Here is a 17,195-nt window from a genome sequence, read left to right as displayed (position 1 = left end):
CTCCCTTCCTGGCAAGATGGCGGCGCCCGCCTGCAGTGCTCCGGGCCTCTGGGTCCGGCGTACCGGGCGGCGTTTTGGGAGTCTCTTCACTCTCAGCCCAAAGCCGTTTCGTTCCGCCGCTGCTGCCTCTAGGCCCTTGGATGCCCAGCGATTAGCGGAGAGGCTCCGAACCCAGAAACAGGAACAAAAGACGAAGAAGGAGCCGGTGAGTCCGGAAGGACCACAACTCCCAAGAGGCAGTGCGCTCACTGGTCTCCCAGGCGGGGAGTGAGGTAGGCGGGTCCTCTGATAGATACCAAGTAACTGTCGAGGACTTGTGGTGGGACGATGGGGAGACAGCGGAGAGGAGAGGTCGGTAGGGTACGGTGTGTTCCTATGGGCCGGGTCTTTGGCTCTTGCCACGCTCGTCCTGAGCACCACGTGGATACAGGTAAGACGGACGCGCACCCCTGCTCTCACATTCCTCGGGGAAGGCGCGAGCCTCGTGCAAAGATACGGGCATTCCCTACCCAAATTCTCATCCAGACTTAATCAAGGTTTTTCCCACCAGGCATTTCCCGTCGCTGCTCTCTCCCCGTAGGTGCCCACAAACCCTGTTCAGCGGAGAGTGCAAGAACTAGTGCGGTTCACACAGCAGCTGCAGCGGGTCCACCCCAACGTACTTGCTAAGGCGCTGAGTCGAGGGATTATCCACCAGGACAAGGACCTTCTGGTCATCAATAAGCCCTACGGTCTCCCTGTGCATGGTAAGGACAGCTTGGGAGAGGGAGGGCCTGCTGCTGCTCTCTGTTGCAGCTGGGGCGACTGACAGTTACCTTTGGGCTTTCGGAAGCCTTGCGTTCAAAATAATTAAAGTTTGTGGAGTACTGTCCTATATAAGGCACTACTGGAGACAGAGAGAGAAATAAGACAGTCCCACCTTCCAGACATTTGCACTTGGCAGTGATTTGTGGAATGCACTGTGTGCAGACCTCCACAGGGACTGCTATAGAGAAGTTCAAAGGCTGTGTGGTTCTTGTCTTCGGGTTATTTTCCATCAAAACTGGGAAAGAGGAAATAACATATAAAGAAACTATATTTGGGGATGGTGTGTGTATGTGTGTTGGAGTATACCTAACAAAACCCCAGAGTGCCAAGAATTTAATGGACATGTGAATGTTTTTGAACAAATGTTGAGTGTAGTTGTCAGACAGCTGGAGTGAGTCGGGAAAGACTGATAGAAAAAGATGCATTTGTGGAAAGGGTTTTGCTGAGGGAAAAGGCATATTTTAGCTAGAAGAAGAGTGCCTTTTAGGGACATATGGAGAAGGTTGTGCATAAAGGCAGGGAATTAAATCAGACATGGCCGAGTGCTTTGTGGGTTTCTTTCTCTTTTGATCCTCACAACAATGTCTTGCTTTCCCATTCCCCATGAGATAATTATTGGCCACATATTTACATTTTATAGATGACACAACTGAAAGTGGGAAAGATTAAGTAATCTGCCTGAGGTCAGTGGCTAGTTAGGAGAGTACATAGAGTAGAACCCAGGACCGCCTCACCGCGACGCCCATCCTCGTAGCTCTTCTCTAAGGCCTCAGGAGGACCTCACGGTCTTGCATTTCTCTAGGGTTTACTTGGCAAATTCTCAAACCTTTGTTTATTTAGTGAAATATCAGACTTCCTCATTTTAATTGCTGATTTTAGTGTGAGTATATAAGTAGATTAAAAAAATATATATGAGGAAAAAGCTGCATGCTCTAGGACAGCACTTCTCAAGCTTCTTAAACTTTAATATGCATACGAGTCACTTGGGCATCTTGTTAAAATGCAGATTTTGGTTTAATAGTCTGCATCAGGGGCCTGAGAGTCCTTTCTAGCAAGCTCCCTGAGCATAGCGATGTTGCTAGTCCCTGGACCACACTTCAGTAATAAGGATCTAGAAAGCATTGTCAGTTAATCCAGTAAGGGCTTTTTTCCCAAGTAGAGTTCTTTGGTGGGATCTTTTCCTGGTGACTCAAACTTCTGGCTTTTCCCTCCTTAGGTGGCCCTGGGGTCCAGCTCTGCATCAGTGATGTACTGCCCATCCTGGCAAAGATACTTCATGGCCACAAGGCAGATCCCCTTCATCTGTGCCACCGGCTAGACAAGGAAACTACAGGCGTAATGGTGTTGGCTTGGGAGAAGGAAGTGGCACACCAAGTCCAAGAGTTGTTTAGAACCCGTCAGGTGGCAAAGAAGTACTGGTATGAAGCCCATTGATGGTGGCGGAGGTGGTATAAATGAAGACATCCCTTTCATCTATCCATCCATTCATACAGCAGGAACTCCTTTAATAGAAGGCACTGTCCGAAGACCTGTGGGCAGATGAAAAGCATAGGAAACAGATTTGGTGCTTAGAATATTAGAGTCTCACAGAATACTGGCTCCTAATTATGGCTGTGCATAAAAATTATTGAAAATTAATTATACAAATAAAACATGATTTCATTCCTGTGGTAAAACAGTCAAACAACAAAGATAAAGCAGAAAACTCCTCGAGAATCCACCCGCTCTGTCATTCTAGTCCCTTCCCTTGCGGTAGTTTGGTTTTTATTCCTCTGGTCCTTACTCAATGTATTTATACCGTGTCTAGTACATACAGTATGTGTGTATTTGTGTGTATATCTACACGGACACATACATAAGTGTATATATATCATGTTGCACAATGTATGTTGTACTTTGTTTTCCCACTTAACTCTATGTCTTGGCGATCTTTCCATGTTAGTGCATATAGGTTTACCTCAGTTTTTTTAATACAAGAAAGATACATGAGCAAAAATGCCTGTCCTCCATCTACTCAATTTCCTTCCCCAGAGGCCATCACTATTACTACTGTCTTGTGTAAACTTCCAGAGTTACCCTGGGCCTGTAGCAGCATAGTATCATATGGCAGCATATTTTGCCCTGCTTTGCTCTTGCTTTTCTCACTTGGGCAGTATACCTTGGAGAACATTTTGTCTTGTGCATTTAGAGCTATCTCCTTTTTAATGGCTCTATAGTATTCCACTGTATGGCTGTGTCATAATTTCCTTACTGATTCATGTTTAGGTAATTTCCCATTTTGCAGAGCCTATTGAAAAGAATATGTGAGTATATCTTTAAGACAGATTCCTAGAAGTGGAATTGCTGGGATGAAGGGTACAGACATTTAAAATTTGAATAGTTACTACCTGATTGCTCTCCAAAATGGTTATGTCAGTTTTTACTCCCACTAGCAGTGGTGAGTGTCCACCTCCCCTTATGCCTGATCAATGCAGTTGCAAAGGTTTGCCACCCTGATGGGTAAAAAAATATTTTATTTTCTATTTCCCTGTGTACTAGTGATATTGACTGTCTTTTCGTGTTTATTAGCTGTTTGAGTTTCCCTTTTTGTGAACAGACTGTTTATTTCTTTTGCCCATTTTATATTAGGTTGTTTATTGCTTTCTGTTGGATTTGTAAGTATTCTTTTTATATTTTGATTGTTAGTCCTTTTTGTACTACAGATTTTGCAGCTACTTTATTTTGGGAGCCTTTAAAAAAATCTATATGCTTGAGACCCACCCACAGAGGTTCTGATTCATAAGTCTAGTGGGAGTGGGGATTGAGCATCTGTATTTTTTTTAAAGCTCCACAAGTGACTCTGATGGAGAATCAGGTTTAAGAACCACTGTAATAAATGATTACAGATAATGGGGGAAGTGTAGCACAGTAGCTAAGAGCTCAAAAAGATTGGCGTCCAACTCTCAGCTGTGTCATTTACCAGTGTGGGACCTTAGGCAAGTTAGTAAACTTCTCTGAGCTTTTTCTTCAGGAAGATGGGAATAATGGAGTTGATGAGAGAGTTAAGTGAGACAGTGCATGTAAAGTGTTTAACAGAGTGCCTGGCTCATAGTGAAGGCTGAAAGATAGAAAAATCAAGACGATTATGTATACAAGTATGAAATGTAAGTCTATAAGAGGTGTTATGTTATTTGTGAAAATTGTTCATGAAAGTTCAGAATTGGTAGCCATTCTCAGGATCAGGCTTCATGGAGGAGTTGAAATCAGTTAACTGGGTCTTGATGAACGAGTAAGATCTGGTAGACGAGATGGAGAAATTGTTCTAGGTTGTGAGAATGGCACATATGAAAGAGTAGGGCATACAGTCCAGTTGGGAGTGGGGTTGGGGGCAGATAATGCTGGAGAGGTAGGCCGGAACCTCGTGAACGATGGTCTTGAACACCAGGCACAGGACGTGGAAGGTAGAAATAGAACACAGCAGGCAGCCGAGGAGCGTTTGCTGACTTGCCGTGAGAGCACCTTGTTACATTGCAGTCATTTGTGAGAGTCTTCTTACTAGACTTCGAATTCCTTGAGAGCAGGGATTTTTGTCTTGTTTGTCTGTATGGAGCAGATACCTGCCTAAATCAGTGCCGGTTTACATTCAGTGAACATGTACTGACTGAACATTTTTGAGCAGTGTGGTATTTCATTAGGAAGAGTGATCTAGTAGTTACGGCTCAGTTTAAGTTTCATAGAATATATCAGATAGCTGCCCAAACTGCTGCCAACCTGAAGTGGGGTGACCAGGGTATGAGATGTTACATCTGTGTGGCCGTGGGTCCCTTGTTCAGTGATTCTGTGGCAGGCCACCAGGTACCCAGGAGGACTCCTCCGTGACTATCCTGGAAGAGGCATAAACGTGAGGACAGATTAAACAGCCTTCTCCCTGTCTGAGGTGATGAAGGGACACCTCCAACAAAAGTGATTTGGACTGAGTTCCCAAGTTGTGGTTCTGGGCCCTGTGACTCCTTTGAGCACAGTTACTCCCTGTTTTATCTACTTGGCAAATCGGGCAGGATTGGTCCTGTGAATTCTTCACTCAGTTCATTCATTTATTTATTCATTCATTTCCTATGCAATTAGAACTTACCATCTTTTGTTATTTAAATCAGAAACATAGGATGTAAAACCTTATTACCCTAATTTTATTTTAAACTATACATACTCTTTTACTCTTTTTTTTTTTTTTGGTGAGGAAGATTGTCCCTGAGCTAACATCTATGCCAGTCTTCCTCTATTTTGTATGTGGGATGCCACCACAGCATGTCTTGACAAGCAGTGTGTAGGTCTGCACGTGGGATCTGAAACCGCAAACCCTGGGCCACGGAAGCGGAGTATGTGAACTTAACCGCTATGCCACCAGGCTGGCCCCTATACATACTCATTTTTAAAGGCCGGAATTAAAGACCATGTTATTAATAAAATTATTTTGTTTGTCTATTTTTTTCCCCAAATATTCTACCATTAGCATATAGCACTTAGTAGTAAAAAGGTTATATTTATAAGAATAGTATCAAGCGCTCAGGCTAAGCACTATACCAAGAGATCATTCAAGACCCTCTGGTCTTAAGAACTGACCACAGTAGTGCAGAAGCTCCAGTGTTAAAACCTGTGAGTAGCCAAATTCAAGGAGCGCCTCACTCATCTCTGTGGCTGAAGCAGGGGTCTATGTGTCGCCTAGGGCCATCACTGTGCGCGTCCCGGTGCCCTCAGCAGGAGTCGTGGACATCCCCATCATTGAGAAGGAGGTGCAGGGCCGGCAGCACCACCACAAGGTGAGTGAGCCACCTCCTGGGGTGGGTTTTCTCCTCTTCCTTTGAAATCACATCTTGATTTCTTTGGCTTCAGATGACGCTGTCCCCGAGCTACCGCATGGACAGTGGGAAAATGGTGAGAGTACGGATGAGGCGCAACGCGCATGTGGCTGTGACTCAGTACCAGGTGCTGAGCAACACTCTCTCCTCCGCCCTCCTGGAGCTCCAGCCTGTTACTGGTGAGGTGCCACCATTCTGCAGTGGGATGGCAAAACCCCAGTGCTGCTCAGCTTTGTCCAGGGTCTTTTGCTGGGCTCTGCCCCTCTACTGAGCAGCTCTTGTGGTGGGGATGCTGGGGTCGCAGCTGACTTGTTCGAGAGTGTGCTTCTGGTGCTGATCTGGGGCTCAGAACTCCACTAGGGATGACTGTTAAAAACACTAGGTAGCAGAAGGATATAAACAGTTTGCTTACATTTATTTAGAAATTTGCAAAGTGGTTTCTCAAAAAATTAAGCATAGAATAACCGTATGATTCAGCTGTTCTACTCTTGGGTAAATACCCAAAAGAATTGAAAGCAGGGATTGGAAAAGAGACTTGTACACCAGTGTTCATAGCAGCAGCATTCACAACAGCCGAAAGGTGAAAACAACCCAAATGTTCGTTGACAGATAAATGGATAAACAAAATGTGGTATATCCATACAATTTATTGTATTATTCAGCGTTAAAAGGAAGGTAATTCTGATACATGCTACAACGTGGTTGAACCTTGAGGACATTATGCTAAATGAAATAAGCTAGACACAACAGGACAAATATTGTATGATTCTGTTTATGTAATGTTCCTAGAATAGTCAAATTCATAGAGACAGAAAGTAGAATAGTGGTTACCAGGAGCTGGAGAGAGAAGGACATCGGGAGTTAGTGTTTAATGGGGACAGAGTTTCAGTTTGGGGTGAAGAAAAAGTTCTGGAGGTGGATGGTTGCACAACAATCTGAATGTACTTAATGCCACTGAGCTGTACATTTAAAAATAGTTAAAATGGTAAATTTTATGTTATGTATATTTTGCTACAGTAAAAAATAAATGTGCAGGGCCAGCCCCGGTGGCCTAGTGGTGAAGTTTGGCACACTGTGCCTCAGCAGCCTGGGTTTGGTTTCTGGGCATGGACCTACACCACTCACCTGTCAGTGGCCGTTCTGTGGCGTTGGCTCACATACAAAAAGAGGAAGATTGGCAACGGATGTTAGCTCAGGGCAAATCTTCTTCAGCAAAAATAAATAAGCAAATAAATGTGCAAAGCAATAGTATTAAGTGTTATATAACAAAATTATTTAAAAACAAAAAGCTTGGCAATGGTGCACACCAAGCTGCTGCTGCTGGCTGTCTGTGGTGGAAGGAGAGTCATGAGTGGGAGGGGGCTTAGAGGCTTCCCAGTACTGATGGTGTTTACTTTCTAGTAGCTTATCATTTGTTCTGTTATTCTCTATCCTTCTGGTAGTTGGGGCTTTGCCAGCTATACTGTGCTTTGATGTAGTATGATTAGAACCAGAGGCCGCCAGTGGTATTGTTTCTGTAGCTATTCATAAGTTTTCTGATTTTTTCAAAGGGATAAAACATCAGCTTCGAGTTCACCTGTCATTTGGGTTGGATTGCCCAATCCTTGGTGACCACAAGTACTCGGACTGGAATAGGCTGGCCCCCCAGGTAATACTGGTTTGACCCAATATGCAGCAGAATAAGGGGGGAACTGACACTTTCCCCTGGTTGAAACCCTGAGGATCGTCTTCAGACATGGTGCTATGCTAGTTCTCTAACTTATGGAGAGGTTCAGAAGTGGTTAGCTGCTGTCCTCTGGGAGCTGCATGATCTATTAGCAGACCTTTCTGCTTCATTTCTTTAGTCCCAGATTTTGTTAGGAGGCTGTGGGCAGGGCGAGGAGACTTCCTGAAGGCTCAAAGCAGCCTTTCATGCTACTGCTAAAGAGCAATGGTGGAAACTTTTGTATTTTGATGTTACAGCCCGTTCTCTTGGGAGGCCAGAGAATCAGCCACTAAGAGCTTCCCCGGTGTTGTGGTTTTTCCCTTACCAGGGTTCTGAACCCTTCCAAGAAGTGCCCCACAGCAGTCTCTCCATTACTACGTCTCCCGGGGGTTAGTGCTGCTAAGTGGAAGTCTTCTGACCCTGTCTTTGCTCAAGGGTGAACCGTTGGCCTTGCACTCAGGAGGCTGTCTTGTCTTTGTATAGAAGCTGTCTGTTGGCACCCTGAAGAAGCTGGGGCTGCAGCAGTCCAAGGCTCGCCACATCCCCCTTCACCTGCACGCCCGCCAGCTGATCCTGCCTGCCCTGGGCTCCAGGAAGGAGGAGCTCAACTTGGTCTGCAGGCTTCCTCGCTACTTTGTACGTTCCCTGAACCGTCTGGGCTTAGAGATTCCAAGTCAGGATCCAAATGGGAACGATGATGCTGGACATCTGGGAGCACAGTAAAGACCGTTGGGCTGTTTGGCCTGTAAATTTTTCGCTTTGTTTAATGGATTCTGGTAACTCCTCACTTGAGACAGACTCCAGAAGAGCCAGCCAGGTATGATAAGTTGAAGAAACCCAGCTGCTTCTCCTTTTATTGGAAACTAAAGTCTGTTTACCGATACTTTGGCCCCACGCTGGAAGAGCCTGCAGAAGTCTTCCTGCCTTGGGGCCCCCTTGCCGAGATGGAGGAGAGCCCAGGACCAGGTAGACTGGGTCAGTAATTGGAAAAGGAGAACTAAAGCACAGGATCTGTGATCAGGAACTGTTTCCATCTGACAATAAAGCTTGATCTATCAGGAAGGTTCTCTCCTGTGGCTGGAAAGAGCATGATGGTTCTCTAACGTAGAGAGAAATCCAGAAGTGGTTAGCTGCTGTCTGCATGGAGCCGCAGGAGCTATTGCAGACCTTTCTGCTCCGCTCGTGTCGTCCTGGGTTTTAGAGGCCCCTTGGTAGGGTGCAGGGATCCTCCCCAGCTCCGGCACGGGAGCCTGACTGCACTAGTGACGGAGCCGGGAGGGGGTGCTGATAAGCAAGGAAAGCAGGTGTGAAAGGTGAGGTGGGCAGGGGACAGGCTGTGCGGGGTGCACTCACGCTGTCCACAGAAGGCAGCTGTGGCCTCCGGCTTGGTGTTGCTCTGTGGGAACAGGTTTTCCAGTTTATTTTCGAGAGTCAGGAAACCTGGATGTTTGTGTGAAATCCCCCATTACATTGCTAACTAAATCAGAGTTTAAAGAGACACTGAGGCAGCCGTGCAGATCGTCTTTGCAGGGTGCATTTCGTCTGCAGGCTGTTTGTAACCTGTGTCTAAAGAATGGAGTAGAGACTTGGGGGAAGGTGCCATCTGGAAGTTCTGGATCAGTTCTTGGTTTTGGCTGCATGTAGTCTCTGCCCTTTCTAGACTCGGCGGGGGCGGGGGTGGGGGTGCTTCAGTTACCTGTGAGTGTGTGGTTATGAGGCTGCTCCCATTTTTTAAAGCTTAGCTTAGGAGGCAAGCCTCCTGTTCTCGAGTCTCAGGAAGGAGATGGCCATGCTGAACACCACTAGGGATGGCCGTTCTCCTGGCCTCCCTGCTCAGCTGTCCAGCTAGCTCCCAGCTTGTTTCTTTTGTTTTCTTTTTGTTTTTTTTTGTTTTTTTTTTTGAGGAAGACTGGCCCTGAGCTAATATCCATGCCCATCTTCCTCTACTTTATATGTGAGATACCTGCCACAGCATGGCTTGACAAGTAGTGCCCTGTCTGCACCAGGGATCCAAACCAGCAAACCCCGGGCCACCGAAGCGGAACGTGCGCACTTAACTGCTGCGCCACTGGGCCAGCTCCCCGCTTTGTTTCTTGCAAACAGATACACCCCTGTTACTGTGGGCTGAGTTGAGAAAAGTGGGAGGGAGAGCACAGCAGGGGAAAGCCCTGAGGGCAGCCCTTCCCTGTCCCCATGGTACCTGTTCCCATGCATGATGGATTTAACTTCAGAAGCACCAATGAGATAACTGTATTTGTTTATACAAGGCCTAAATATTTTGGCTGTTTCTCTTTCTAGTAAACCACACTGGTCAAGACAAAGGTGACACTTAGAAGATATCGGTAGTTGACTTTGATTTGGGAAGACAAATGAAGGGGACCCCTAGTCTTGTGAGTGTTTGGAGAAACCCCAGGTACCCAGGGAACCACCCCAGAGGAACTAGGCAGCAGCCCACGCAATCTGGAGGGAGGGCAGCCCAGGACCGCGGGTGTCAGCTGGGGAAGGGGACGGCCTGTGGAAATCTGCTCAGAGGGCTCAGAGCTGCTGCAGGGTGGGGGCAGCGAGGAGTGGGGACACTCTGCCTTCTCCTGTCTGGGTTTTCTTGGTCTTGCTGGGTATAGTAGCTATCCTTAATCCTTGAAAATCATCTGAGAACTTTTACTTCGGGTCAGTGTGGCCTGAGAAGCTGGGGTTACACAGCAAGGGAGGCTGGAATGTGCCTAAAATGAAATACTAGTTAGAGCCACTGAAAAGATTGGATTTAGTAGTAAGTCATATAATTAGTGTGAAAGTGGTTTTTCATTCTTTTTGTTAAAGTTCTACATGCACATGATTAAAAAAATCAAGAACAAAAAGCCTTATAATGAAAGACTCCATTCCTTCCCCGTTGGGACTCCTGTCTTTAGCTTTCCCCCGAACGTCTGCTGTGTGCCGCTAGGAATTGCTGGTTATTTTATCTGGGAGGCTGGAGCACAGGCTCACTCCAGACCTGGGAGGCAGCATGCCGGTTGTTTTGCTCCAGGAAGCAGCTCCTGGGCCGTTGGTAACCAGGGCAGCTTTTTCCAGTTGGGCATGGTCAACCTAAGCCGGCACAGCCCTTTTCTCAATCCTCATACCACACCTTGTCTTTAAGTGTCATAACCAGCCTCCCCTACTCTGGGCTCCTCACTCGCTCTGATTCCATGAGCTCCTGCTGCATCTTCTCGTTTGCTTTCCTCCCAGGGTCCTTGAAGGGCTTCAGCCTTAATACTCCAGGGACTCCATCTTTCTATACTGCTCTTCACCCAAGTGACCTTGCAGCAGAGCTGGGTCAGCTTTCGGGACATCTGCCTGTTTGCTGAAGCCTTGTAAATCTCTCTCTGACCTTGTTCTCTCCCTTGAGCTCTTGACCTTCACATCTATCTGCCTGTCGCTATTGTCCCTTGGAGTTCCCTAGGAGCTCCTTGAATCATTCCCAAACTGCTCATCTCTCTCCAGACCTGGTCCTCCTCTCCTGTCACCTATCTCGGTTAAAAGGTCTCCCCAGAGTCGTGGGAACCACCCTAAACTTCTCCCTCGCACCCATCCCCAGTCCAGTTAGTCATTGAGTCTGAACTCCACCCCCAACCCTTCTCTGAAAAGGCACTTCCCTCTTCAATCCTACTCCCTCTTCCTGAGCACCAGCTTCCCTCTCTCTGTACTTCAACCATGACGGGATAGATCTGGAAGGGAGAGGGCCAGAGTGGGTTAGAAATAGGATGACAGGCACCCTGCCAGTTCCCACCAGAGACCACACTCAGAAGCAGGTGTTGAGACCATTGCCAGGTTCCTGGCTCAGAGCGGAGGAGGGCTCTTGGAACTAGGACAGAGGGATACAGCAAAACCCACCCCACGTTTTCTAAGTCTGCTGCCCTTGGCGTTCTGGGCTGTTTTCAGCCCGCATGCCTAGTAGCACATACGAAAAACAGCCTATCTGTGCTGTGCAAAGCAGGCCCGGGACGCAGGCGACTTTCCCCCATGGGGTGAGCAGTGCTGCCTCGGTGCACTGACATTCTGACACTAACTGCCCGGGGTTGAGCCAAACCTCACAAGTGCCCAGTCCTCCAGAGACTCCTCTGCAGACACCAGCCACAAGCTCAGGGGTTCCCAGGCCACTCGCCTTTGTGACCAATGTAGAGGACGGAAAATTCTTCTCGACCCTCTTAGGGTCCCTGGCTGGGTCTAAATAATTGAACTGACAGATTAACAGGACAAAAACAAATTTATTTAATAGAAGTTTTACATGATCCAGGAGCCTTTATAAGGAAATGAAGATCCAAAGAAACAGACCTGAGTCTTTCATGCTAGGTTTGAGGAAGAGTGGCCGGTCGTGGAGGAGTGTGGCAGGCTGAGGAGGAGGAGGTCGTTGTTAGTAGACTAGGGGACGCTCAGCCAGGCCTGTCGCTGAGGATTCTTCTGGTATCTCGTTGTTTCTAGGGACAAAGATGCTTCTTTCCTCGGTGTAGGGAGGGCACCTCACATGGGAGGGTTTATGGCCTGCTTCAGGGAAGAGGGGCAATGGAAGCAGAGGAGGACAGAGGGACCTTCCTGCTTCTGCTGTTTCTCAAACTTCTTGCCTTTACAATATTCAATATGCCAAGGTGCCGTGATTTGGGGTAGCATATTCTGAACCCTGTCACCAACTAGCCACAAATTCAGGGGTTCCCACAACCCACACAGGCTTGATAATTTACTAGAATGACTCCCAGAACTCAGGAAAGTGCTATACTTACTGTTTTATTACAGCCATAACAGGATACAAATCAGGACCAGCCAAGAGAAGAGACACATGGGGACAGTCTGGGAGGGTCCCAATCATGCAGCTACCATGTCCTGTCCCAGGGGGTAGGACATGTCACCCTCCTAGACATGGATGTTACCAACCAGGAAGGTCCCTTCAGCTTCGGTGTCTGGAGTTTTTATTGGGGTTTCATCATGTAGCACGATTGGTTAGATCACCGGCCACGTGACTGAACTCAGTCCAGCTCCCCTTCCCGTCTTAAAGCCCCAGCCCTCTAATCACATGGCTGGTCTTCTGCTGTGGCCAGCCCCCATCCTAAAGCCACCCAGGGGTCCACCGTGGGTCACCACTTTAGCACAGACTATCAGGACCCATCATGAATAACAAGGACTTCCATTACTTGGGAATTTCCAAGGATTCAGAAGCTTCCTATCTAGGGAACCCTTCACCTTCCTGACTCCCAGTGAGCGACCCGCCTTGGTGGCTGTATACACACTCCCAGCAGCTGGGGTCTCAGGGTCCTTTCAGGAAAATGGCCTTGGGACATTTCTATTCACCTCCTTCCTTGCACCCCACTTAGCACACTCATTTGCTACAATCCGAAGCAGTGAAGGAGGGATAATAATCAGAGGTGATCACACAGTAGGGTGCAGCTCTTTCACGGGAATTTCCCCATGCTGTGTAGATGCAGTTGCAGTGACCTGCACCCAAACATATCCTGCGCAGGTAACCCGTGCCTTTGAGCCCACATCAGTATGTCCATACACATGTAGAAATGTCCACGCTCACGATGGGGCACACACTATTCATATCACCTCTCTTTAACACTCCCCACCCCATGCCCAGAACTAATGCCCACCCTGCATACCTGTACGGCTGTTGGCCAGCTTCCGGCTCACCCTACGGAACTCCTCAATGAACGTGTGCAGTGTTTTGCCGAGAGGTAAACATGGCAGTAGGGAGACTGGTGAGGAGGCCCTTGCCGTGTCTAGGTGAGATGTGGCTGTGGCTTGCACTAGGGTGGGGCACTGGAGGCCGAGTAGACAGGTTTGCATTACAGCTTGGAAGTGGAATGGGTAGAACTGACAGGTCGATGGATTTTGGGCTAAAGGGAGAATGTAGGATTACTCCCACGGCCTCTGTTTGAGTAGGCAAGTTGATGAGATGAGTTGGCAATAAATGGGGGAGGAACAGGTTTTGGGGGTAGCCCTCCCCATCTGCTGTAAGTGCTATTATACATTCCTGCTTCCACAGAGGGCAGGCCAGAGGATGGGCATTGACCTGGTGTTCCCAGAGCACCTCGAGCTTGTGCCACCCTTACCATCCAGCACTTACTACAGTGTATCTTAATCATTTCCTCTAACTGTATCTACCTCCTCCCAAGCTGCGAGCTGCTTGTGGGCAGGCCTCAAGTCTTCATCTTTGTGTCTTTGGCCCCCAAGCCCTGTACCTGTAAACCCTCAAAAAGTGGTGACTGAGCAGAGAGGCAGCCCTAGCAGTGTGGTGTGGCTCTCAGGCTCTGGTGGCAGATGGGCTTGGATTCAAATCATAGCTCTGCTATCTATTTGCTATGACCGCAGGTAATTTACTTACCCAGCCTCAGTTCACTCACCTGCAAAATGGGTATAGTAATAGTACCTATATTAGACATATTTTAAGGATTAAATGAAATAATTCATATTAAGTTCCCAGAAGAGTTCCTAACATACGGTAAGGGTCCAATTAATGTAATATATTAGGTTGAAACAGATTAAATTTGCCATTGAAAAAGGATCTTTATTGAGATAAAATTCACATACCTAAAATTCATCCATTTAAAGAGTGTGATTCAATAGTTTTAGCATGTTCACTGAATTGGACAAGTATCACCATGATCTATTTTTGGAATGTCTTCATCCTCACAAAAAGACTCTATACCCTTTGAGCAGTCCTCCCCATTCCGGCTTACACCCAGCTGTAGCCAACCACTGATCTATATTCTGTCTCTATAGATCTGCCTACTTTGGATACTTCACATAAATAGAATCAGGCGACATATGATCTTTTGTGCCTGGCTTCTTCCACTCGGCATAATGTTTTCAAGGTTCATCCATGTTGTAACATATATCACTATTTCATTTCTTTTTATTGCTGAATAATATTCCATTCTATAAATATACCAGATTTGGTTTATCCACTCATCAGTTGATGATTGTTTCCACTTTTTGGCTATTGTGAATCATGCTGCTGTGAACATTCATGTACAAGTTTTTGTGTGGGTGTATGTTTTCCTCTCTCTCGGGCACATACCTAGGAGTGGAATTGCTGGGTCATATGAGAACTCCACTTAACTCTTTGTAGAACCGCCAGACTGTTTTCCAAAGTGGTTGCACCATTTTGCCTTCCCAGCTACTATGTGTAAGGTCCTACTTTCTCACCAACACTTATTTCTGATTGTGATAACACCTATCTCTGATTGTAGACATCCTAGGGGATGTGAAGTGGTTTCTCATTGTGGTTTTGATTTGCATTTCACTGATGGCTAATGTTATTGAGCATCTTTTCATGTGTTTAGTAGCCATTTATATATTTTGTTTGAAGAAATGTCTATTCAAATCCTTTGCCCATTTTTAAATTGGGTTGTCTTTTTATTATTAAGTTGTAAGAGTTCTTTATATATTCTGAATACTGGTCTCTTATCAGATATGTTATTTGCAAACATTTTCTCCCCTTCTGTGGGTTGTCTTTGCACCTCCCTGATTATATCATTTACAACACGAAAGTTTTTAATTTTGATGTAATCTAATTTATTTTTCCTTCTGTAGGTTGTGCTTTTGGTGTCATGTCTAAGAAAACATTGCCTAATCCAAAGTCATGGAGATTTCCTCCTATGTTTTCTTCTAATGGTTTTCTAGTTTTAGCTCGTACATTTAGGTCTATGACCCATTTAAGTTACGTTTTGTGTGTGATGTAAGGAAGGTGTCCACCTTTGCATGGGAGTAGCCAGTTGTCCCAGCACCATTTGCTGAATTGATTATCCTTTCCCCCATGGAATTTTTTGGTAAATTGCCATTTTTGAAGGTCATGCTGGGTTGAATATAGATAATTTCATAGGGAACAGTTTACTTTCATTACAGTATTACCATGAAGGAAGCAAAACGAGAAATAACTGCAGTCTCTGGCTTGGCCACGAGATGTCAGCAGTCTCCCAGATTCTATCCCTTTCCGCTGAGCTACTCCAAAATGTGGTTTTAATCAAGTATCCTCCACAAGAATCTTTCACTGTCTTTCTCTAACCTCCTGATAACCCTGACTTTGGCCACCCCAGTGTTGCACATCTTAGTCCCCTACTTTTTAGTAAAAAACCTGGAGTTTTCTGTTCTCTGGTGGAGAGTGAGGTAGGAGGGGGATCATGGTTTGGGCTCCTGGAGTGAATGTGAAATAGAATCAGTTATAAAAGTACTCCAAGTTCGTTATAGAGCTGCGGACCATGTGATCCAGCTGTTCTCAACTGTTAAAAAGCCTGATGGAAGTGCAACTCACCCGCCACAGGGTGGCACAGCTCAGCTACAATGTCAAGGCTTCTTAGCTCCTGGCTGATTTTATTTTCGTTCAGTGTAGTAAAAAACATTGCTATTTCTTTGTTGATCAGAAGCACTGATTGATAGTCATGTATGATTTTGACTAATAAAAACAGGTAAATGAGACATTATTTAATACACAGCAAAGGGAACATGAGAGTGACATGTTTGGAAGCCTCTGCCACCGTGATGTTTTAGGCACATTAGACGTGTGATGTCTGCCGCCCTCCCTGCCCTTCTCCTCCACTGGTGTGATAAGCTCCTCCAAGGCAGGCCTCACCCCCCTCTCCCCACAGGACCCTCTGTTGCTCCCACAGCCTTTCTGACATGGATTGAGGAGTCCTTGGGCCCCTCACCCCTCCTGCATCTCCCACCTCCTGCATCTGTAGGCCCCTGAACCCCAGCATCAGAGCTGGTGGTATACCCTGTTTTCTCAATGCACACTAACCAAACTGTCCTAAGGGAGCTGTGAGGCTGGGATGCAGGAAGAGGCCGCTGGCACAGCAGCCTTCCCCATGCAGAGAGCTGTGCTAACCCGAAGCAAGTCTTCTCTCAGCACTCTGGGAGCTGTTACCATCTGTCCATCAGCAGCTTCAGGGAGCCAGGAGTGATGACCTGGACCCATTCAGGGAGAGGAGAAGGGGAAGGAGTCCCCACTTTGATGTGAGTAAGGAGGTCAGGGAGGGAGCAAGAGGTGAGGGCCGGGGCGGGGCTGTGGAGGGAGACAATCTCCTCTCCCATCACAGGCTTTGTGGGGAAGACGCCAGCTTGTCTTCGTCACCCCTTTCATCTCTCCGTCCTCTGGGGCCAGTTCTCCACCTAAGCCTTTGGGCTGCTCTGGGCTCCTTGTCCCAAACCTCCAGCCTGTGGCCCCCGTGGCCTGCTGTTCATGGTGCGCCCTGGGCCAGCTTACCCACCCTCTTCGCAGTGGGAGTAGGGAGTGGGTTGGGGGAGTGGCACTGGGAGGGGACCATCTGGGTGGGGGCCAAACCCTTCTACTTCATTTGGAGTTGACTCTAAGGGGCAGGTAGTAGTTACTTCATGCTGGAAACACCCAGTTCTGAGAGTCAGAGAAGAGGATTCTCTCATTGGAATCAGGAATCTCAGTGTGGGGAGGGACCTCAGAGGTCATGGGCTCTGCCTTCAACCATATTTCCAACCGGCAGCTGCCAGGCCTGGTCTGACACGCTCATGCTGCAAGGAGTTCACCCCCTCCAAGGGTTCCCACACTCACTGGTGGGGAAGAGAAGATGAGGGAGGGGAGGGATGCAGAAGACAGAAGGATAGACAGGAGGGAGGGCTGCTGGCTCTCCTGAGCTTGAGTCCTTGGAGTCACACACACATACACACACACGCACGCACACACACCAGCACCTCCTTGAGCCAGGACTGAAAAGCTGCCAGCTCATCCTGGCCCAGCCAGGGAGTCTGGCCTTTTTCCTGTCTAAAGTTACAGAATTTTCCAGAAGTTTCCCTGGTGTTTTTTTTTTCTGGAGTTATAAACCAGATTTGCCCTGTCCTCTACTTCT

General features: G+C 47.1%; 1 protein-coding gene across 1 annotated transcript; it reads left to right on the top strand.

Moving 5' to 3' along the window:
* The first annotated feature begins 8 nt into the window (after positions 1–8).
* RPUSD4 (RNA pseudouridine synthase D4) lies at positions 9–8,409 on the top strand. Its single transcript, XM_001502365.6, has 7 exons — positions 9–205; positions 581–746; positions 2,024–2,225; positions 5,510–5,603; positions 5,677–5,821; positions 7,193–7,290; positions 7,831–8,409. The coding sequence occupies exons 1-7, from the start codon at positions 17–19 to the stop codon at positions 8,068–8,070; spliced, it is 1,134 nt and encodes a 377-aa protein (XP_001502415.3). The 5' UTR covers positions 9–16; the 3' UTR covers positions 8,071–8,409.
* Positions 8,410–17,195: the final 8,786 nt, after the last annotated feature.

Source organism: Equus caballus, chromosome 7 (assembly GCF_041296265.1).
Source record: "Equus caballus isolate H_3958 breed thoroughbred chromosome 7, TB-T2T, whole genome shotgun sequence".
In the NCBI taxonomy this organism is placed as follows: Eukaryota; Metazoa; Chordata; class Mammalia; order Perissodactyla; family Equidae; genus Equus; species Equus caballus.
Note: the sequence above shows the minus strand (reverse complement) of the source record. Positions and strands in the feature narration are given on the sequence as shown.